Source organism: Rhineura floridana, chromosome 3 (assembly GCF_030035675.1).
Source record: "Rhineura floridana isolate rRhiFlo1 chromosome 3, rRhiFlo1.hap2, whole genome shotgun sequence".
In the NCBI taxonomy this organism is placed as follows: domain Eukaryota; kingdom Metazoa; phylum Chordata; class Lepidosauria; order Squamata; family Rhineuridae; genus Rhineura; species Rhineura floridana.
In genome coordinates, this window is record NC_084482.1 from 32,837,547 (window position 1) to 32,860,750 (window position 23,204).

Here is a 23,204-nt window from a genome sequence, read left to right on the forward strand (position 1 = left end):
ATACCATATATGACATCAGGTGTGGGGCAGGTGGGCATGGATTCGCCAAAATGGTCTAATTCATTTGAAGATAGTGTTCTAAAATGATTTCAGTGTTCTGTTCTCACAGAGTTGTTTTGCAGAGCTCAAAAGGACTGTGGGTAGTTGCTGAAAGCCCATCGAAATATGACCCTTTCTTAACACTACCATTCACATTTTTCTGCCCTGTCCCCAATCTAGTAGGAAAGAGAGAACTGCTCTCAAAGTTTTGGATTCTACTCAACACTCATGTTACCTTTTCCACAATTACCTGAGAAGTTTTTTATTTCATTCACTCTCTCTCTCTGTTTCCCATGTATTGATTGACACACCACAGCCTCTTTTCCCCATTCAGGACCTGCCCTGTCTTGCCACCTGTTGTGGTTTTATTCCGCTGAGGAAGGCAGAGTGTCCTCCTCCTGCCACTTCCAGTCCATCCTGTTCCATCTGCGGGCAGATCGCCAGGTTCACAGCACACAGCTAGTCTGTTCCTCAGAGTCACTGCCATGGACCACATGAATGAAGCTCATGGACCCTTCCATGCAGTTATTCAAAAGTAAGACCCAGTGAGTTAAAGGAGGCTTACTCCCAGGTATAGGACTGAAGCCACACTGCCAGGTAAGCCCACTCCACCAGCCTGCCTGGAACTAACTGTCATTTGGCTCCTCCCTTCTCAGAACTGTCACCTGTAGTGACCTTTCCACCTCACCATTATGTAACTTCACTAATGTATGGAAGAGTTGATAGCATGGTTTTCCTACCCCATTCCTTTTTCCTTTTGAAAAATGTCTCTCAGATTGTAAGCCGCTATAATAAAATATAAACCCGCATTGAGTGCTTGGGCAGAAAAGCAGCATATAAGTGTATTAAATAAATACATGTTTTAGGTTTTGGTAATAACATGTACTGGTGGTGGATTAATAGAGAAACTGCTGTGGGCACGCACGCACGCACACACACACATGCGCCAGCCTATTTTACTGGCTACAATAAAATGTTGCTTTCAAGCCTAATTTCAGCGCAGAGAGGGGACGGGCTCCAGGGTACTAGAGTTTGATATATACAGCAGCAGAGTATAGAAATGAATACTGTAGTCTGGTAAGACTGGTGGTTGAAAGAATACAGAAACTTAAGGTTTATTACTATTGGGAAACAGAGCCATTCTGAGTGCAGGCGTACATGTGGCCATTATGGAGTCATCCGAACGCTAACTAGGAGGAAAAAGTAGTGGAAGCTGGTCTATGTGGGCGGATGGGGCACCGCCCCACCAACTTTCCACCAGCCTGCCTTCTTACATCCAGTCCAGGGGTGGCCCTGGCTATCAGCTTCCTCTTCTTTAGCCTCAGATCTCAGCAGGGAGAAAGAGGAGGATTGGGACAAAACTAGAACTACTTGGCTCTGCCTCTCATTGGCTCTTACTCTACCTTCTGTTTGGGCTCCAGTCCCTGACTTCCGCCTACCAGTCCTAGTGGCAACAGTTACCACTGAGAAAAAGGAAGGAAGGAAATAAAGCTTGAGAAAAATAAACAAGTGGTTAACTTTAAAGAAGAAATCAGAAAGGGAAGAATAGGCTGGCTTTTTGTCTATCATCCCCCATTGGTTCAGGTTACTTGTTACAAGTGTTCCTGCTTTACTCCCAATATAGGGAAGGCCTCTGTGAGTGCATGCGCTCCCACGAACACCACACTGACAATGCCTGCTGTAGGAACTGAAGTAAAACCTGCCTCTCAGCCATCTTCTACATCTTTTGAAGTTTTTTGTTTAAGGTAAGAAACAATGGCTGTTGTTCAAAGCTCCCTGGAGACTGGATGCTCTCATGGAGAATAGCACTGGCAATTCAGACTTCCTCATATTGGTGAATGAGGCACACACACCCTTCCCATGTGGAATCAAAATGTCCAGATCTGCATGGGAGCAACTGGATTGTGGAAAGTGAAGGTAGAAGGTGATGGACAGCCAGTCAAATGGAAATCAAAAGGACATATCCGGAATTGAAAAGAACATACATATGTGAATGTCCTGTTCCAGTTCATGCTAGAGGTTTATGGGCCATAGGGGAGATAATGATGGATTGTCCTGTGCTCACATTTCAGTTATACACACTCACCCAGAGACACTTGCATATATAGATGTTTGAAGATCTTGCTTATTAGTTTATTACCTAATTACTTTACAGCATATCCTACAATATGAGGCTTAACAAGGTTACAGTATATAGGGGCTTGTATATGCCGTAGCTTCAGCTCTGAGAAGCCAGCATTTTCCAAGTCTTTCCAGGTTTCTCTCGTCAAATGGCATCCATCAAACAGAATCTTCCAAACTGGATCATAGATTTGCTGCCAGAAGCGGCTCCAACTGGAAAGTGCCCCTGCAACATGTTCCATGAAGTAGAAAGCACCTCCCTGGAAAAATAGTATAGGATGCATGTATGTTAAGTTTTTATTCTCCTCTGGATTAGCACCTTTAGGATTAGCTTTACACAATCAGTGCCAGTGGTATCTGAGCGCTGTTAGCATTATACTGGAACAGCCGTTACCAGGAATTCTGCCATGGATTCAGAGGTGTTTCACACTCTCTTATACACGCACAGCTGCACTACGAATGTAGTTTTATACTTAGCAATTTTCACTGTCATAGTGTCCCCCAAAGAACCAGAGGAAATGTAGTTTGGCAAATGTGCTGAACATCACCCAGAACTACACCTACCACATTTCCTGGGGAGACGGAATGACTCTTAATCTAGTTTTTAAGTCTGTGATATAGATATGCCACACTATATTTTTCAGCAAGAGACGGGGGTTCCTCCAAATGACCTCTTTATTGAGCTTTCATCCTGATTTGCTTGCACAAAGCTTACACAGAGGTTAGACACAATGGTTTAGAGAAGGCTTGAGGATAATATCAAGTATGTTTGGCCATGTGTTAAAACAGTTTGCCCAGTAAAACCTGTCCCAGTTTCTTTAGAAGCAACCTTGTTTGTAAATACCCTTTTGTAGACTTTGGATCATGGCTGCTGCAAAAGAATAACGTTATGTACATTCTTGCACAATGGATTAATTTTTAAATCATCTTGTTTAAAACTAGACAAGAAGTTGAAAGGCTTTTCTATTTATGATAATGTTGTCCTTAAAATGCTTCACAGCCCACTTTAAACAAATAAAGTAGATCTCAACTATGGCTACCTGCTGTTATCAAAAACGTTAGAGATAAATACGTGAAAATACCAAGCAACATTTTCCCCTGACCTTGTCAGTTTCACTGATGAGCAGAGAAGGAAGAGGTCAAGGAAATCTGCAGGTGTGGAAACACCCCACTATATTTCCCAAAAGGGATGAGTCTGTAATGTTTTTAGAGATTCCCAAAAATGTATAATACTATGGAAAAAATGATGGGTGGGAATAGACACAAGAAATGCAGGGAGGCTGGAATGCTGTTTTAAATCCTGCTTCCTGCATGGCCATCTATCAGTTTTTAAACACTGGAGACAAGCATATTTACAACTTAATTTCTGGCTTTCACAAATGTACACCAACAGCACGAGAGCAGTTTAAGAGACATGTTTGAAATCTGTCTAAGGTGCACTCAAGAACACAGAGGGGTGTGCAGGATTGTTTCTTCTTAACTGTAGTTAGGGAGAAAAATGGAAGAGAATTGGCCAGCCCCCAAGACCATGAATTTCTAGCTTACAACTGCAATTAATGAATTATCCTTGTTGCTCCCATGGCTTGAGCTACTTACTGGTCTCAGCACTCGTAGAACTTCTCGCATGACTCCTTCTGTGCTCTTCACAGAGCACAGCACCAGAGTGGAAACCACCACATCCACTGAAGCATCCGGTATTTGGTGCAAGTCTTCAGCTGGGGCCACGAAGCAGCACTTCATCTGCAGGTGTGGATTTTGAGATAGGTTCTTGTCAATAAACTTCATAAAGTTGGGATTATAATCAGTGCATATAATTTTGCATCCTGCTGGGTAGAACTCAAAGTTGGACCCAGTTCCTGTGCCAATCTCCAATAGTGTGAGCACCCCTGTGGAGCCCGCAAAGTCCTTCAGGTTGCTGAAATGTTCCTTTTTCTCGGCAGACAGCTTATTGTAAACAATGGATGCCACGGCCATAAAATATGGGAACATCTTCTTGCAAAGTGGGTCCCAGATACCTAGATACCGCAGCAAGTAAACAGGTAGAGCAAAGAACTGGACACATAATCTAAGCAAGACAACTAGGCAGCTTTCTTCCATGTTAACAAGAGAACAGAAACCTCGAAAAACAAAGCCAGGGTGAAAGAGAAAGTCGTCGTAGAGTCTAGGGGTGGAGCTGGTTTTTATCTGTTGCTTCCAGTCCAAAATAAGCAGCGAATGAAAATGAAGCTGGTTGCCAGGAATAGCTTGCTGTATGTCAAAGGTATCCCAGGCAGAGCCCTTGGCCAGGGCCCCATTGTTGGCAAGGTTTCTCATGTTAGAGTGATATACTGTTGTGAGTAAAACGCTCTACACACATACTCTTAATGATTTCACTATTGGATTGGTTAAACACATGGTATGCGTCTTTCAAGGATACATTGCTATCTCTCCACATGGCCTACCTGACAGGGTTTGTGTGAAATTAAATACTGAAAGAGAATCACCATTGTCCTCTTTGCAAACCTCTTGAGTGGGATGTTTATGAGGAGTGTTTCAGCATCAGACAGTGTGTGTGTAGCATTTACTGCAGAATGGGGCATGTATGGAATTGAAGGGTGTGAGGGGGTTGCAATGGGGTGGATGCATTTATGACTGTGGGGTGTGTGGTCACCTCATGACAGTTTCTCATGTTTCCAAATGTGTCCACAGACCCAAAAAGTTTAGTGAGCCCTCATCTAACCACTGCACTACACTGTCATATGGGGTGTAGCGGGGTTGCAGTGAGGGTTGCATGTATGGTTATGAGGACTTACTGTATTCCACCTCCCTCCTTTCAGCTGTAGTTTGTCTTCTCACAGTACAGGTGCTTTTTGTTTTTTATTTTTAAAACATCGTATGTACATTAATTCATTTAAATGTACATTACCCCCCCCTTTAAAGCTTGAATAACTTTTTTTAATGGAAGAGGGGAAGCAGATCAACAACAAAAACAGATTTTAGTCACTCAATGGTACGGACACATTTTACCATATTTTATTGGAAATACAAAGATCCAGACGAAGGTTGACACACTTAGATCATGTTGAAATTAATATGAAAAGTTAATCATTGGTTATTTAAATCCCATTGTTTCAGTGTAAGTGCAACTAACTGGTGGATCCAACCTAGAATCCCTTTTGGAGAAAACAGCATTTAAAGTGTGAAAAGGATTAAAACGTTAGCTGACTGCTCCCCCTAGTGATAACACACCTGTCATTACTCATAACTTTCAAGTGTACTGATAAATCCACCTTTCTATTAATTGATTGTTGTGTCCAAACTTGGAAATTAGCACGCATGCAGGTTGCACATATGTAGTTTTTCCATGTGCACATTTGTACTTGTTTGTCCATACACAAGCACTTTAAATGTTTTGCCTCTGATACTTGTATTGATGATTCCCATCTATGGTTGTAGGCAGTGCTTGATGGGATGTTTGCACATTTTACTATTTCCCTACCTTCCATTGCCTCCACATCCTTTCCCCCCACAACAGAAGAGGAAAAGGCACAACTTAGTTTATTTCACAGTACCACAAATATAACAAGTTTGCCCACAAGGTTGTATCAACCACAAAGCTGCCAACTACAACAGGGGATAACTACCAAACAATGAGGGCTCGATAGCTACCTAACATACACCTTCAGCAGTGTGGGTGGCTAGTGGCCAGTTTTCCAATCTTCAGGTGGAAGTGAGACCCAGATCTTCTCTGATCGGTCTGGCAGAAGGTTTCATTGATGGTACAGGCAGACCAGTCCAAAAGCTAACAACCAGGGAATCCTCTTTGATGCCTGAGCATGTCACTGTGGAGCTAATTGTGTTGGATTATGTTCTTTAACTTTCCTTATACATCTCCTCACTTTCATACCCCGTCTCTCTTTTACAAAAAATTGGCTAATTAATGACATGATCAGTCTAACTCTGTAGTACTTTCTGGTTAAATGCTGTATTGCTTTCATGGTTCATGATGTATACAAAAATGTCTCAGTCAACTTCTGTGAGAAAAGCTGAAGCCTCCTTTTAATATGGAACTGAGGTCCTTGGATTAATTTAAATTACTGTATATTGGAAAATTACTAGCATATTAGAACTCCACATCAACTCAAGCTTATGTTTTCCTGATCAACCCTTATCCAGTTCTCTCCGATATGCATCACACATCTTTTCTTATGGGCACTGCATAAGTTTCAGAGCTTGGAAAAGTTACTTTTTTTGAACTACAACTCCCATCAGCCCCAGCCAGCATGGCCAGTGGATTGGGCTGATGGGAGTTGTAGTTCAAAAAAGTAACTTTTCCAAGCTCTGGTTTTGCTCATTCTTTATGGTCCTTTAAGTTGCCGCCTGGGTTTCTACTGGGAGGAAGGGCGGGATATAAATAAAATAAAATAAATAAATAAATAAATAAATAAAAATAAGTTCAAACTAATTTCAGCCTGTGACCATCTGAACAGGGCAGCATCTCTTGGTTATAATTTACTGACTTCCAGTATGCCTTTTAAAAAAATTTAACTCCAAGTATAAGCATATTTCACCCAGAGTCAAAGGGTGGCTTCACTCCTGCCACTCTGGTACTCTTGCTGGCTCAAGGCTACAACTCACTTGTAATTTTTAAGCCCTCACTTAAAGACCAAAGGGCTAAGGGGCTGAGCTCAAACCAGGAAGTCTCCAGTCCAGATCTCACCTATGAACTCATCTTAGGTAAGCCAGCATCTTTCAACCTCAACCTTTCCATCTACGATAGGGGAACAATAATACAGAGTAAACTTGTATACTGTAATACTGAGAGTCGTTTTAAGGATTACTCAGATAATGTAAGTGAAACACTTTGAACATACTAAAGCGCTATGTAAAAATGCTAAATAAATATGATAAACTGTTGGAAGGGATCAAAATACAGCAAGGTTCTGCTTTTATGCTAAACCATATACTATTATGGTCCAAATGCTGGGTTCTTTCACTGAGATCAGTTAACCACTGTTTACAGAGAGAGTTCATTCCTTCTGCTGAAGCACCATCATAGGAGAAAGGATGCTAAGTGACATGATCCATAAGGATGGAAGCAATCTGGTATTGTTACACAGCTCTAAGAGGTTCAGAACCAATTATAGGAATATACGAAGCTGCTCTATATCAAGTCAGGCCATTGGTCCAGCTAACTCAGTATTACATAAGTTGACTAGTAGGGACTCCCTGGGATTTCAGATGGGGGTCTGTCCCAGCCTTACCTAGGGATGTCAAGGACTGAACCTTGGACCTTTTGCATACAAAACAGATATTCTACCAGCGAGATAGAAGTGCTCCCTATAGGAGTGAGAAGACACATAAAGCAATGTCATCATATCTTGTGTTGTTTGTGTAAGACATTGTAAGGATGAGAGTGAGGAAAGAGGAACAGAGTGGCAACTGTTGCATATATCTTATAATATCTAGTGTGACCCTTTGCTCGGCATCAGAAGGTTTCATGATCTGTCAATGCTATTATTTTAAAAATGTCCTTTGCTGCCTTTCTTCCAAACATGGCATGCAAGGTGACTTCCACAAATTCATAATAATAATATATCACCCTTACAAAAACCATTACAAAATCAGCAAGTATATCAAACAGGTTAACTTTTTATTAAAAATAGCAATAGTAGTGACCAGGAAAAGTAAGCAAGATAAAAAGCTAAAACACACAGCCAAAGAACAACATAGGAACCAACAGAAGAAAAAGAAGGAGAATGGTCCCCACAATCAAAAACCAATCAACACAATCAGAATTCAGATAACTGAAGCAAAATCACAGAAAAGGCCCTATCTCTGGTAGCCACTAGGGGGCGTTGAAAAAAGGCCTTCAATGAGGGTCTCACCTTTTGGGCAATATGAGAAGACTTATCTTTTAAGATTCTGTGGTTGCAGGCCATTTAAAGCTTTTGTAGGTTAAAATCAGCACTCTGAATTGGATCTAAAACCAAACCGGGAGCCAATGCAGCCTTTCAAATACTGGTGAAATATATTCATTATGACAGTTCCTGGTTAACAACTTGGCCACACCATATTCTGAACCAGTTGAAATTTCCTATAATTTTTCATAGACAGATCAGTATACAATTCATTACACTAATTGTGCCTGGACACTACTTGCAGTGCAGTCCTAAGCACACGGATTCAGGAATTAATTCTATTGAGTTATATAGGGTCAATTCCCTAGTAAATGTGTTGAAGTCGGCAACCTAAACTATCAATAACTGTAGAAGCATCTCACGTTGGAGAAAGGCATTCTGAGTTATGGACTCTACCTGTGCGTCCATAAGCATTGCTGGTGTAATGGGCTTTCTAGAAAGATCTGTAGGCTCATCTTTTCTCATGATTTCAGATTTTAATTATTCCCAGTCCAAAACCTAAATCAGAAAAATGTCTAGCTTTATTGTGGCCTCTGGAGTTTTAGTACTCTTTATGTACAGGTGTTAACTTTGCTCTACTTTGGACAGGCAGCACAGACATCACAAGCCATCTCTGCAGTGAATCCACCCAAAATGCAAAAAAGATTCCCCCTTATTATGACATATTTTGGATGCCCTCTCAGTTTTACTCTTTGCATGATTTCCCTTGAACTCAACACCTTGATTTTCCCAGGCAGCAGGGGCCAGCTGTTACTCTGATTTTAAAAATCACTGATTGAAAAGGAAGATGCTTTCAAGGAATGGACAAAAGCTGAGCAATCATTTTACAGCATATCCAAGAATATGTGGACGAACTAGGCCACAGTTCATTGGAGCAGTGATGTGTTGCAGATTCAGTTCAGAGAACTCTGTATTCTCCAGGTCCTTCCAAGTCTCTCTTATCAGGGAACACCCATCTCCCAAATATTTCCAGGTAGGGTCACAGATTTGCTGCCAGAAGTAGCTCCAGCTAGATCGGTCAGCTGCCACATGCTCCATGAAGTAGAAAGCTCCACCCTATAAAAAGTAGACTAGTATAAAATTATTCAGTTTAAAAAGAAATCACACAAGACCTATAGCACCAATACAATGACACTGGGGCAACTAATACTGAGCAATATGTATGTAATGAGTGTAATCCAATCATTATTTACAGTGGATGACAGTTCCTATTAGATGACAGGGTTTGTTTCCTTGGGAGCTCACAAGCTCCAGGCCGTGTCTAACTGGGTCAACAGCTGAGTAGCTGAACCAGTCCAATGTATTTTCATGTATCAAATGTAAAGTTAAAGGAGATACAGTGGAGACTGCTGGGGAATCCATCTACCGTAGTTATTTCGCAAGAGTGGGCATTGCTGGACTATTGCCGGCGTGCCTTTCCGCAAACAAACGTGCAGGCTAGGGCTGGTGTGTGTACACGCACAGACACCCGGTGGGGAGGGCAGGGGGCGGGGGTCAGTAGCGTCAGGCTCCCATGGCGTCACTATTGACGTCTCGCATTCCAGCCGCTGTATGAACAGGCCTCTACGGCTCCTCTCGCATAATGGCGCGCGGCGTGGAGGGAGAGCAAGCGCGCACTCAGGAGCCTCCTTCAGTTACGGGGACAGGCTCTGAGCGCGCCGCAGCTAGCCGGCCGGCCGGCCTATATAGACAAAGACATTGCTTTGGCTTGGACTCCTTACTCAGTCCCAACTCTCACAGCAGCGACACACGGGAGACGCGGCTTCGCTTCGCTGCTGCTATATCCCGGCTCTCCCCCGCCCCTTCCAACCATCCAATGCCTCAGGACAGCGCCCACCTGCTGAGGTTTTCAGGGAAATAAAGCGTTGGACACACTACATGTAAAGACGGAACCGCCACAGCAACCGAGTCCATATACAGTATTATGAATGAGGTGCTGCTGCAACAGGGGATGGAGGTGGCGGGGAGACACTTGGGCAAAGTTTGGGTCACTTTTGGTCACGGCAAATCCGGGCAGGGAACAAAACGCTCCGTCTTCGCGGTAGTAAAGAGGAAAGCGGCCGATCAGAATTGAACTCGCCACTTGAAGCGCCAGCCTTGGGGATGTGGGCTCTTCTGTGCAGCCTGCTCTCTCGATCTCGGCCAGCGGCGCTTTCTTTCCTCTGCTTGTAGTTGTCATGGGGATGATGCTCATGGGCTTGCCCTCCCGGGCTTGATGAATAGCGGCAATTTGTCCTCGTCCGGGACAGCCGCAGCGGAGCTTTCTCTCGGGGGAAAAGAAGTGCTCTTGGACCTTCCCTGTTGGTTTTTGCTGCGCGAGCGTGGCTTGGGCAGAGGTTGAATTGGGGATGGGAGAAGAGGGGAAAACAAAAGCCGGCAGGATAGCTTAGAGGAGAAAGCGGGGCGGGGAGCTCGTTAAAGGACCTGGCGGCGGAGATGATCTGATCTGGTGCACGGAAGGGCCCGGACAAAAGTTGAGGGGGTTGTGCCTCGTTGACGCTTTTCAGCTACGACAAGCCTGCACGTGGAACAGGGGGAAGAGAGGCAAAGGGGTGGCTTTTATGTTTACATGTTTGATGACAAACAGCCTTATGTTTATAAGTGACAGTTTTCCTGCTAAGTACCTGCATGTCATAAGCAGGGGTAGTCTTATACGGTGAGTATATCCCAAACTCTATATTTTAACTGGAAAAGTTGGGGGTCGTTTTATACGCCCAGTCATCTTATACGCCAGAATATACGGTATCTCAAAAAACATGATATATGTTGCTACTTCAGCAATGACTCTAGCTGTTGGAAAAAACAAATTTGGCCTGTTCAAGATGCATGTTTTCAGCCTGCTGTGCTTAAACTACTCCACTTAAGGAAAGATGGGCATGATCAATTAAAAACATAGAACACACCTAGAATTTTGCTAGAATATATTTCACCTCCCACTGTTTTATCTTGTGAAAACTGAGACACTCCTGAGGTCTACTGGAGACTATTCCGCAGAATAGCCAGTGCCATTGTTCCACAATTATTTTTGGAGTTTTTTTAGTGTAAATTTTGCTGTACTTCACATATTCACAGAAATAGAAACAAAAGAAAATGATTTCCTATAGGAAGCTTCACTAAAATTGCAAAGTAAATCAGACATATTTAAAGTGACTATCTGAACTATATCAACTGTCTTAATAATGTTGCTTTCTCCCTGCTAAAACAAGATCAGCACAGCACATGTCTTCTTTCTATTATTTGGGCTGATTGTAGGTGTTGCCACCACTCACCATACGCTCAGAGGCACATGTTACCAAATTCTTCCAAGCTACATAGGAAGTGGATTGGACTGTGAAAGACCAACCCAAATTGTATTTGCATTTTGACAAATTTGTAGGGCAGTACAATATCTCAGAGAGGAGATCAGGTCTCCTGATCCCCTGGTGCATTCACTATAGCTGTTTTATCTTGTGCAAACTGAGACACTCCTGATGCCCTCCTCCGTGCCCTGCATGTAGCAGAAGCTCTGGGCCAGGCAGGACACACTGGCATCTCGTAAAGGACACCCTCTCCTTTCCTGGGATGTATCATTTGCCCTGGCTCAGAGCAGATTTTGGGGTGGGCACCCCAGTTCCTTATTTTTTCCTGTATGTTTTTCTCTGCTTTGGTTTTGCATAGATGCCCTCCTCCATGCCCTGCACGTAGCAGAAGCTCTGGGCCAGGCGAAACGCAGTGGTATCTCGTAGAGGACACCCTCCCCTTTCCTGGGGTGTATGATTTATCCTGTCCCAGAGCAGATTTTGGGGTGGGCACTGTGGCGCTGTGTGTAGTTGTGTTGCTAAATTTCGTTTAAAAGCAGCACCACAGCAGCAGAGAGTAACAGCAGATGTTGAAATGCGAGTGTGCCAGCGTGTGCGTGCATTTGCCTAAGAAAGCAGTCTTTTACCCTGCATCAGCATCACTGAGACTTGAGACTTAGTAAAATAAGAAAAGCTACTTTATTTATAGAAGTACATAGTAGATAGAAAAGGCATACCTAGTTCTAACTAACTAGTTAAGTTGGAGGCATCACGCCCAGGTGTAGGAGTTAGCCCCATACTTGGAGAGAGAGCAGAGACAAAGGGATGTCGACTCTCTCCTGGACAGCCAGAGGACCAAGGAATGGAAAGGGAAGAAGGAGGAGGGGCAGGTAAGCTTCCCTACAGGCATCACAGTCTAGCGACAGAAGGAAGTCAGTCAGACCATCACAGGTAAAAGGTAAACAAGCCTGTCCATCTGGAGGACCCTAGCTCTATCTTCCTTCTGGAGCACAAACAAAGAACAAAACAGGAGTTGCTCTCGCCCCACTTCCAACCAGCACCCCCAGTACTTTATTTTTCCCTATAAGTTTTTCTCTGCTTTGGTTTTGCATAGATGCCCTCCTCCATGCCCTGCGCCCAGCAGAAGCTCTGGGCCAGGCGGGACACAGTGGCATCTCGTAGAGGACACCCTCCCTTTTCCTGGGGTGTATGATTTGTCCTGGCCCAGAGCAGATTTTGGGGTGGGCACCCCAGTTCCTTATTTTTTCCTGCACATTTTTCTCTGGTTTGGTTTTGCATAGATGCCCTCATTTGTGCCCAGTGCCCAGCAGAAGCTCTGGGCCAGACGGGACGCACTGGCATCTCATAGAGGACACCCTTCCCTTTCCTGGGGTATATGATTTGTCCTGGCCCAGAGCCGATGTTTGGGTGGGCACCCCCAGTTCCTTATTTTTTTATGATTTTATGACATCATTGTGTATGTATGATAATATCAGAAGCCTGATTATTTTGATTCCATAATTGTATTGTTATTCTTGATGGGGAGAGTCCCCCGATCACAGCGATATATCAAACATATATTTTGGGGTTCGGAGACATGTAAAGTTTGGTTTGAAGTTGCTGTAGCTGTCAACTTTTCTTTTTTAGCATTTTGAACTTTCAAGCAAATAAGGAACTGGGAACTAGGAACCAACTTCAGCGTCGTGCTCGTGGCTGTATAATCCTGCCCTTCCTCCCAAAGCAGCCCAGGGTGCCAAACAACAAAAGCACTTTGAAGGCAATTGCAATACAGAGGCAGACTATGAAAGACGCCTTTCGCCTTCCCTCCCTCCGACTCACCGGTCTGAGCACTCTCAGGACCTCCCTTAGGATGGCGGTGACGCTGGCCACAGAGCACAGAACCAGGGTGCCAACTACCACGTCCACAGAGCCGTCCGGCACAGGTCGCAGGTCTTCGCCAGAGGCTACGACGAAGCCCTCAAAACGGAGGTGCTGGTTCTCAGCGACGCTCTTCAAGAGATACCGCTTGAAGTTGGGGTTGGGGTCCGTGCAGGTTACCCGGCAGCCTGGCGGATAGAACTGGAAGTTGGCCCCGCTGCCTGCGCCAATTTCTAGCAGTGACAGTTGGCCCGAGGAGCCGGCGAAGTCTGGCAGCCCGCTGAAGAGCTGCTGTTTCTCCCGGTAAAGTTTTTGGTTGAAGCGCGGGGCAATCTTGCTCATGAAGTAAGGGAAGACGGTTTTGCAAAGAGGGTCCCAGAAGCCAAAGTAGGCGAGGACGTAAATGGGCAGTACAAGAAGCTGGAGCCCTGCTCGGAGTAGAAGGGCCAGCACCATTGCTGCAGCAGTGACCACTCTCTAAGCTGTAACTCAGGCACAGCTCTCGCGCCTCGTACCTACAAGGTACAGCTCCTGGGTCTCTTGGCAAAGCTGGTTTATTCTGACGAGTTGCATCTGGCTTTTCCAGCCAGCTCTCTTCCTACATCGTTCTTAAAGCAACAGCGCTTTGTTTAGCCACGGCCGTTGAAAAGGCAGCTTCCGTGAATGCTAGCGCAAGACACGAGCTAAACGGAAGTTAGCGTAAATCTTAACTATTCTAGACTCGGCAGGGCAGGGTATTGCCCCATGAGACTTTGTACACCAGTATTCTTTTAAAGCAGAAGAGGCGTTGGGGGGGGCGTGTCTTTAATACAGAATGTTACATCGGTTTGATGTTAGCTCCCTTTTCCGAGGGACCCCCCCCCGTGGTTTGTGAAAGGGAGCTGGGGGGGTGTCTTTGTCACCCGACCACCCTCACTAAACTGCAATACCCAGGATGCTTTGTGGCAGGAGTGTAGTGGCAAATTCAGAAGTGCAGCGTTCCTTATTGTTTCAAGAACATGTTGCAGAATACACCCACCGTTAAAAAAAACAGTCTAGAGGAGGCCCTGGTCTATTTGTTACAGGATTTCAACAGGAAGTTACACAATATGGACTGGATGGAAATGAAGCAGAATGACCACCCCAAACCGCTTTGGAGAAGCAAACAGTATTAAAAGCAGGATTGCGTATGAGCACCCCAATAACATCATGAACACAGATTATGAATGATTGTGCAATAAAAAGGATGCTTGGAGGGGCCCCAGGCCTAAGGCGGCTAGAACATGACAACTAAAATGAGAGCCAGCAGACACTTCTTATTTGACTTCTGTTTGTGCTCCTGTACCCATGTCTCTTGCTTCTAAAATATTGATGAAAGCTTACCATCTCAGCCAGCAGCAGAGAGAACTAACTGCTGAGGATACAGCAGCGGCTAGATCTGAATGCATTGTTTATTAATAAATAAATTATATGTGACACATCCGAGAGAGAAAAAGGGGGAGAGATTTACACAAAAATGACATGATGAAAATAATGGATTTCTCTCTCCCTCTTGGCTTGAATAAGTGTCTGAAACCACATAAGCTGAAAAGTTTCCAAGTTATTATATTTACAAACTCTTAAACACTACTAAAACCTCTTCATCTGAATTAGAGCAATTGACAACCCCAATGCTTCATGTGGGAAAGCTGGGGACATAAAGTGCTATATTCAACTAACTTGTCCTGTCAGTGCAAGGATTTCCGCTTGAACAATGGGACTCCCCCCCCGCCCCGCATGTGCTTGTGACGTCTCCACATCTGCTCTGGAGCGTTGGGTGAATCCCTAGAATGGATTTAAGGGGCATGCAGGGGGGTGTTTTGAGAATGGAATTGCTTCCTGTGTCCCATAGTTAGTCAGCCATACAGACAAACAGGTTTTGAAGATTCAGAAACAATACAAAACCCTGCAGATCTTATTTACCAGCAACAACAACTATGCCACTCTCCATGTCACCTTTAATTTACTCGGGGTGGTGGTGGTTAAATAAGCACATCCTGTTATCAGACTTTAGACTTCATTGTGGAACAGAAATTGCAAGGATCTATAGGATTTTTTAAAAAGACTCTTCTTTAAATATTTTTTACATTTGGAACCATTTTTGTAGATTCCTTCAAAGTGTGCCAATGCTAACGGATGGAAATAATGCAAAAGCAAAGGGAGAGCAAAGCAGGAAGGCACCATTTCTGAACAGCATGTGCTTCTTCCATGCAAAGCAACAAGAGGCTGTCAGCATCTGCACTCTGTTGAATCGAGCTGTCTAAGCTCTGCCCAGAACGGTTTTACAACTGCAGTCAGTGAAACAAATTCTTCCATGTTGGGCCCAGGGATGTTGGGCCTCTCCTTTTGCTCAGTCTGCCGTACACAAAAGTTACTCTCATGATGTTGCAGCACCATCAGAAGTAAACATGTCTTGGCCATTCCCACTGATGGATTAAAAATTGTAATCGAGCATAGCTCAGGCTTGCATGGGCCCAACATCACCTTCAGGCCCCCATCAACAGTATTTTTCTTATCTCTCCAATGCTGCACTGCAAGCGCATTTTGATTCCTCAATGTAAGGGGAAGCATTTGATGCATGTGGCAAAGGGTGCTATTGGAGAAATTGGAGGGGCTGCTCTTAGAGGAAAAAATTAAAAGCTACATTAGACATGGTAGATCTGTGGCTGTCTGGACTACAGTCAAGCTATTCCTATCATTGGGAGCTAACCTGAGATTGCCTAATGCTGGGGAAACCTGGGTTCAAATCCCCACCCAGAAACTCACAAAAGGAAAGAATCAACTTTCTTGTTGCTTCTATGCTTCAGGCCACTTTGCTCATACACTATTGAGTTTATTCAAATTTACTTCATTAGTAAACATCAGCTGCTTTTTTGGGTTGGTGTGGGATGGTGTGGGTGGGATTTGGATCCAGACTCAGTTAGATGTAGTTTAGTTAGGTCCCTTTGAAGTCAGTGTGAAAACTTAGGCTGCCTTAGAGTTGCAACTGAAATCAATGGGCCTTAGCTAACTGAGTCTGGAATGCTAAGTGAACCTTTGGAATGGCTTGTAGCCTTATGAACTACAATGAAGGGGTAGCTAGGACAGCAGGAATGGTGCTGGTTGCTAGAGAGAGGGATGGAATGACATTTAATCCAAGAAAAGAGGTTAAAACAAGATGGACATACCTTTTTATTGCAAATTCCAAAGTAAAAAGATGTACAGTACAAAGGAAATCAAATAAGTCATACGGTATTAATCTTTCATCCCAGCTATTTTGTTGTAGAAGTAGGGTTTTTTTAAAAACACACAGTCTCTTTCTTCCCTCCCAAAACTCCCCCTTTTCCTTCCCCCCCCTTATGTGTGTGTCTTAAAGTAGAATAAAATAGAGAGGCTGGGGTTTAAAGGATCTGGAAATAAACACATTATTGAGGGGGGTGGATGGGGAACAAGCAAAGTGCAGCAAGAAAATATTTGCCCTGATATCACCTGGAAAAAAATGCAGTAGCCGTGACTTTCTCAATTAGCAGCATTAATGGCACCATCTATGCTTTCCCCTTAGTCCATGTTCTGTCCTATGCACACCTAGAACAGCACTTTCACTTTTAACTTTTACTTTTAAATCTCAGAAAAGCATTTGAACAGACGTGAATTAAATGAAGCCTCACAACACCCCTGTGAGGTAGGTAATTACCCGTTTTACAGATGGGTAAAACTGAGGCACATAGAGAGGTTAGGTGACTTGCCCAAGTTGCCCACACATGCACACACCATATCGATAGTAGAGCCGGAAACAAAAACCACAATAGTCCTGTTTTTCAATATCCAGCTCTAACACCAGGAAAATCAGTTTTCACCCTCTATAAGATATACTCTTTAGATACACACATCCATACACACACACCCCTCTCTAGGCAAATGCAACGTGCATCAACATAGGGTAAAATATGGATATGTATGTATTTAATCTGTCACATAATTCCAAGCAAATTCTTGCCACCTTGGAGATTTTGCACATTTTTGTTGTTGAATTATTCTACATGTGCTTCCACACAGGGGCTTAATATTGTAGAGGGTTGTTCAGATATTGCAAATGGGATACTGGCAAGTTTTTTTTTAAAAAAACTTACCAGATTTTCCCTGAAAAGGATAAATCCAAATTAAATGGGAATATGGGCTGGTATTACACTGTGAAAAATTTGTATGTATGAGGAGCACTCAGACCACAATAAGAACTAGTCTGGAAGCACCCTACATCACTAAATTCCAACCTTGTTTAATAGTAGAATTTCTCTTTCACTGTTAAAGGGAGATTCATAATTTTTGGATGAATATTTTGTCATTTTTAGGGAGTGGAATCTCTTTGAATTAATGATGATTCATTCACCTCTTTAGAGCTGCTTTACACATGGCGTTTTTCCTATATGGAGAAAATCTCAGTGTAGGGAAAAACCAGGTCCACTATCACTTTCAAAGTGCAAAATGTTTATCTTGCTATTAGTACACTGGCTGTGTCTCAAGGCCCACTGCACTATGGTCCCTTATAAGGGGTGCCAGTTTGATTATCTGGGCCAGGTACAAATACATACTCAGTGTTCTTTCCTTACGTGCCCGTCCCTGTACATGGGCCTGATCCCATATATATGATTCTGAAATCTGGGAATTGGGATTAAAATATCACAAAATCACAAAATGTATGTGTATGACAGGTGAAAGGAATGTTAATGAAGCATGACTACACACATTCACACCAAACAGACCACTTTCTGAGCAAATTTCAGTGACCTGGTTCTACCCATATTACTACGGCCACCTCACTTTTTAATTTTAATAAAGCCTCTCACACACAGACAAGGAGATTGTTATGTGGGTGTTGTGTTTTTCCCTACACTGAGATTATCTGTGAACCTGTGAGCCTCATCTTGTGTAAATCTCACCCCTCCATGGGTCTGTTCTCTATTTGTGTACTTATGGCAAAATAAACATTTGTGTTGCACTGCAAAAGCATAGAACAGTAATTTCTCTAGAGTGTGTGTGTATATATGAATGAACCTCTTCTTGCTGGCCACTTTGTAGGATTTTAAAAGAACAAATGGTCAGTTGAATGGGCTGCATTGGGATAAATTATTATAAACATAATAATAATAACAATAATAAATGTTTTGCTCTTAACAAGCTGCCAGCTGGGGAGTCATAGCTAGTGGATGAAGTAAAAGTGTCACATCTCAGCCCTTTAAAATGGAAAGATTTAAAAGAAAAATGTACCAAGCAGGTGATTGGAACAAAGAATTTAAAGTGCAAAGTGTATGCCTATTACTGCCATCTGGTGGATGGATTCAGAACTGCTATAAGCCAAGATCTGGCTGTCCACTGACCTATGTGCCCTGTGCAGTCAACACCTCAGTATATACTGTTTCTGGAGAGACTTACCAATACACAAAAAACAGCAAATGGAGGAAAGGACTTGGAACATACAGTACCACAGAGCTACCCATTTTCTGTACCAAGGCAAGTGCAGTATCAACCTGAGAACCTTCTAGCTTGGAAGGAGTAATACGTACATAGCAGAAGGGCAAGGTTGCAGTGGGGACATGTCTGAAAAGTGCTTGCCTGTAATTCCAGGTAAGGGCATTTTCATGCTGGTGCATAGCCTTGAAAATCAAGTTGTCAACAGGGTGATGGAGCCGATAGGGTTTCAAACTATAATTTCTCTATGGTCTTCATCACCATGGTATTTGAGCCCTTCAGTTTAATATCCTTCTCCTCACAGACATAAGCCAGTTCAGGACTATTTTATCAATTTCCCCCCAAAGAAAGGCATGTGAACTTTCATATGTTTAAACAGGCTTTTCATCATATATGTGAAATCTGCTGGCACTTAAGAAACTTTGAGCAATGATTCAGAGCCAGACCTACACTGCAACATTTGAAGGGGAAATGTATGCCAGCAAACATACAGTAGCCTCATACATCTTATTTTCAAACATAGCTATGTACACACTGAAAACATCGCCGAGCAAGCCAAATTTCATTTCACCAACTACACATATCTGATGTCAAAAGGCAGCCAGTTTCATGAATCAGGTAATTGACCCAAGGAAACATTCTCAGCGGCCGTATTTGGGCCAGTTCATTGTACTTGAATGTACCCTGTATGACAGGGAATTTTGTTGCAGAGTAAAAAACCTGAACCTTTTCAATGCCAAGGCTAGCCTCTTAACAAAACAATTATTGGCAAAATCAGTCCCAGTTGCCCAGGCTATCTAGTCTTTGCCTTTCCTTTCCCAAACTTTGCAACACAAGGATTGCAATGGTTTGTAGGATGGCAATAAACCAACAGTTCAGCAGTATTTTGCTCCAGAGATTCATTGACGCTTGCCCTGGGTTATCATGTTGTCTATCAAAGCATCAGTGCAGCAAATAAATGGCAACCACAACTGACAATTTCTGAATGGTCAGACCCTGCTGGCTGGATAACTGCGACAACTATCCATTTGGGAAAAAATTACTACATACAAATTATCCTAGCAAGCCCAATTCCCAATACCCGAGCCTACATTAGAGTTAACATGGTGGCTAGAAAACCTTTTTGTAACCACTAAATTATGGAGCCCATACATCAGACCCACTTTCCCTTGTGAAGTCAAACTAGGATTGTCCATTTCCTGTTATTTAGCTAATGGTGGCATTAGCTACCATGGCGCAGAGTGGTAAGCGGCAGTAACGCAGCCGAAGTTCTGCTTACGGCCGGAGTTCGATTCCAACGGGAGGAGGAAGTCGGCATATGCTGGGGGGTAAAGAAAGGCCGGGGAAGGAACTGGCAATCCCACCCCATATATATGGTCTGCCTAGTAAACATCGCAAGACGTCATCCTAAGAGTCGGAAACGACTCGCACTATAAGTGCGGGGACACCTTTACCTTTAGCTAATGGTGGCAGCAACATAGTTCATTTAAAAGTGTGTTTTCTAATAATGACTACAATAAGCCACCAAGTGGTCTAATATCAGGAACCACAAGAAGCCAACTTACACTATGTCAGACTATTAGACTAACTAGCCCAGTATTTTCTACTTTGGTGTCCCAGGATCTCAGGCAGAGGGTCTTTTATCTGATTCTTTTATGTGGAGATGTCTGGGACTGAACTTGAAACCTTCTATAGGCAAATCATGTGCTTTACCACTGAATAATGGCTCCCCTCCAAGGACAATTCACTATTGGCCATCTGCACCATCTTAGGGCAGATACAAATCATAACAGGCCTATGAAATCTCAGATGACTGCCTGCTAAGTGACTTTATGATTCTTTACCATTTACCCTTTATCAGAATGTTTAAACAGGAAGACAGGGTGTAGGGTGAAACTGGGGCTACATCATTTTTGTCCTAAGCTTTTACAAAATAAAAGACAAAGACAAGGTTATACACTTTTTAACACCCCCTCAAAAAAAACAATGAAATTTCCCACATGGAGAACAAGACATTTTCTGCTTTCTAAGATTATGAAAAGCTCCTGACTCCTCATAGTGAAACTGATAATCCGATTTGCACATTTTAGCACTGCTAGAAATATTTGAAGTTAGGAGTAAGATTTCTTTACAATTAATTAGGTGCTTCGTCTGATCCCTTCCAACCCTCAGTAAATGTGCGGAGAATGAGATAAGAGGGATTTCCTAACAGAATATCCTTCATTAAAAATCCACAGATAAAAATGAGAACATTGATCAGAACTACACTTCCTCAAACACCAGTCTTTTACATTCTAGATTTTCCTCCATACAAAATTCAGGTTTGTTTTTGCTTTAACAGGTTACATGAATAATTTCTGCATACCAAAGTTGTCTGTTGTTAAAGAAAACTTGAATAATTGCTGCTTTCATATGAACAATTCATGTATTGGAAGAAGGAAAATAAAGAAAGTTACTCATGTTAGTTTAAAATATTTTAACATTTTAGATATTCTTTCACAACCTGACCACTTTTCTCAGAATATTGTCAGAACTATATCTGTACAAAAAATGGCACTGTTAAAATTATAATTTCTTCCAAGGCCTATTGCCATTTCTACTATTCAGTTCTGTTTTTCTGTGTGATAGAGGGTGGTTGGAGTGGCATGAATTTGTAAGAAGTTGCAAGCCCAGCCAGAAGGTTTATGTCAAATGATTTGACGAATGAGTGCTTATTCACAGTTGTGACTTGATTGAAGATATCCCATGTCAATTTTACAAAGTACCTTCCATTCACTGTTGGCTCATTAGGAATTTCCACTGCCTGTTTAATCAGACAGCCCAGAAACTAGATCTTACTAATTCTACCAGTTCAAAAACATAAATGAACATATAAGCAAGAACTAATTTCAATGTTCTCATCAAAATAGTAATTCAGTAAAACTCTATATAGTACCATTTCTGGTGGGGCAGTGGGAAGGGAGATGCAAAAGGATGAGCTTAAAAATTAACAGTATCAAAATTAAATGTTCATTTTCTAACTGTTCTCAATTATTTTGAGATTTTTCTGTTTTCTAATTTTGACCAGCTTTCTCTAAAAAGCATTAGTCATGCCTTTTAAACTAATAGGCTACTTTCTTTATTGCCAAATTCTTTAATTCTATATATTTTTATATGTTGTCTTTATGTCTGAAAGTACCATTATGTGATTTTTTATTTTTGAGTGAGATTCCCTAATATTTTAAGCTTTACTTAAATTATGATGTACATAAATATACAGAGAAAGTTCCCCAACATCTGTGAAGTTTGGCGGATGGGACAATTATTTAAACAAACAAACAAAAATAAAGCAAATGTCATGTCGCAACTAGAACAAATTAAACTATTTGCTTTAGTAGAAGGACATAGCGCTCAGCTTTGAAGCTGTTTGTTAATAACTCTTATTTATAGGTAAAGCTAGTGTAATGTAAGAAGCTTCAAGTATCACTAAATAATGACCCAATGTAAATATAGAGTGCAGGGCATTTTTACTAAAAATTGCTTAGTAAAATTTGACAGCACAAACACTACATGTACCGAGCTTTCCATATGGAGCAGTAGTCCAGCTAAAGAACAATTATGACATTTAGCCAAATCTTGCATAGAAGTGGTCAAAATATATTGCACCTCAGAACCAAAATATAGTCTAAATATTCCTGTTGTTGTAAAGATAACTTTGCAATAAAGTTTTGCTCTGGGTCTTTTTGGGAAGCTTTAGCCCCTTCCCCTTTGGGGATGTACATAAGTTGACATCATTTCAAAAGTGGAAAAAAGAAAGAGAAAAATGTATTATATATAGATATAAAATTAAACATGGACAGTGGCATAAGCCAGAAGCCATTCTATTTAATTTTTTGTAGTCCTTTGTTATTTACAAAAAGGCATGCCAATAAAATAAAATTATATATTACATTATTTATAATATTCTTTTAAAAAGTTCAACCACATTTTTCTTGTTGTTGTTGTGCTGTTTACAATGTTGCCTGTACATATGCATGTAATTTTTTTTATACACATTTTAGGAGTAAGTGGGGTAAGTCTAACAGGATAAAAATGTTTTGTTCCTTGTGGTATCTGGTACAGTAGATTCTTCCACTGATGTCATGATAGTTAGACTATGCATTTAAAAAGTCCCACTTGGTACAGATGTCTATCAATGGCTTGCTTTCTATATGACCCTTGTAGTAGGCATCTAGGTTGTGAGATTCTATAGATCAAGCCTTTGCCAGCTATCTAAAAAGCACTGCTGTCTTTTGTTTTGCTTTTGGAATATTTTGAGTGGTATTTTGTTTTGTTTTGTTGCCCTTTTATAGATACAATTTATTTGGTCCACATTCAAACAGCATATTTTCTTTCATCAAGTCCTAAAAGCTCAGTACACCTCTTTTACAACGTGGCATTCTAAACAATTAGCAGCACCCTATGCCTTCTCTTGAAGCTGTGTGATGGAACATAGTCTTGGTTATAGTGCAATGCAACCTTTGACCCATCAGCAAATACTACTCTA

At 42.1% G+C, this 23,204-nt stretch overlaps 2 protein-coding genes across 3 annotated transcripts; both read right to left on the reverse strand.

Annotated features, from left to right (window-relative positions):
- Positions 1-2,146: 2,146 nt before the first annotated feature.
- Positions 2,147-4,319, reverse strand: LOC133379631 (N6-adenosine-methyltransferase TMT1A-like). Its single transcript, XM_061615285.1, has 2 exons — positions 3,757-4,319; positions 2,147-2,420 (listed from the first exon to the last, which is right to left on the reverse strand). The coding sequence occupies exons 1-2, from the start codon at positions 4,255-4,257 to the stop codon at positions 2,184-2,186; spliced, it is 738 nt and encodes a 245-aa protein (XP_061471269.1). The 5' UTR covers positions 4,258-4,319; the 3' UTR covers positions 2,147-2,183.
- A 3,454-nt stretch (positions 4,320-7,773) lies between these two features.
- On the reverse strand, positions 7,774-13,933 carry LOC133379632 (N6-adenosine-methyltransferase TMT1A-like). Of its 2 annotated transcripts, none has more exons than XM_061615286.1 (2): positions 13,178-13,927; positions 7,774-9,116 (listed from the first exon to the last, which is right to left on the reverse strand). In XM_061615286.1, exons 1-2 carry the CDS (start codon positions 13,670-13,672, stop codon positions 8,880-8,882), a joined length of 732 nt encoding a protein of 243 aa, XP_061471270.1. In that variant the 5' UTR covers positions 13,673-13,927; the 3' UTR covers positions 7,774-8,879. The 2 variants fall into 2 exon arrangements, with proteins under 2 accessions (XP_061471270.1, XP_061471271.1); XM_061615287.1 differs by lacking the exon at positions 7,774-9,116 and adding an exon at positions 9,903-10,578 and having other exon boundaries at positions 13,178-13,933.
- Between the last annotated feature and the right edge of the window lie 9,271 nt (positions 13,934-23,204).

Bases quoted from the DNA above. Each gene is read 5' to 3' on its own strand.
- LOC133379632 (XM_061615286.1), bottom strand. From the start codon at position 13,672: ATGGTGCTGGCCCTTCTACTCCGAGCAGGGCTCCAGCTTCTTGTACTG. The intron at 9,117-13,177 runs GTGAGTCGGAGG...TACTTTTTATAG, and splicing joins TCCTGAGAGTGCTCAGACCG to GGTGGAGCTTTCTACTTCAT.
- LOC133379631 (XM_061615285.1), bottom strand. From the start codon at position 4,257: ATGGAAGAAAGCTGCCTAGTTGTCTTGCTTAGATTATGTGTCCAGTTC. The intron at 2,421-3,756 runs GTAAGTAGCTCA...CTATTTTTCCAG, and splicing joins TTCTACGAGTGCTGAGACCA to GGAGGTGCTTTCTACTTCAT.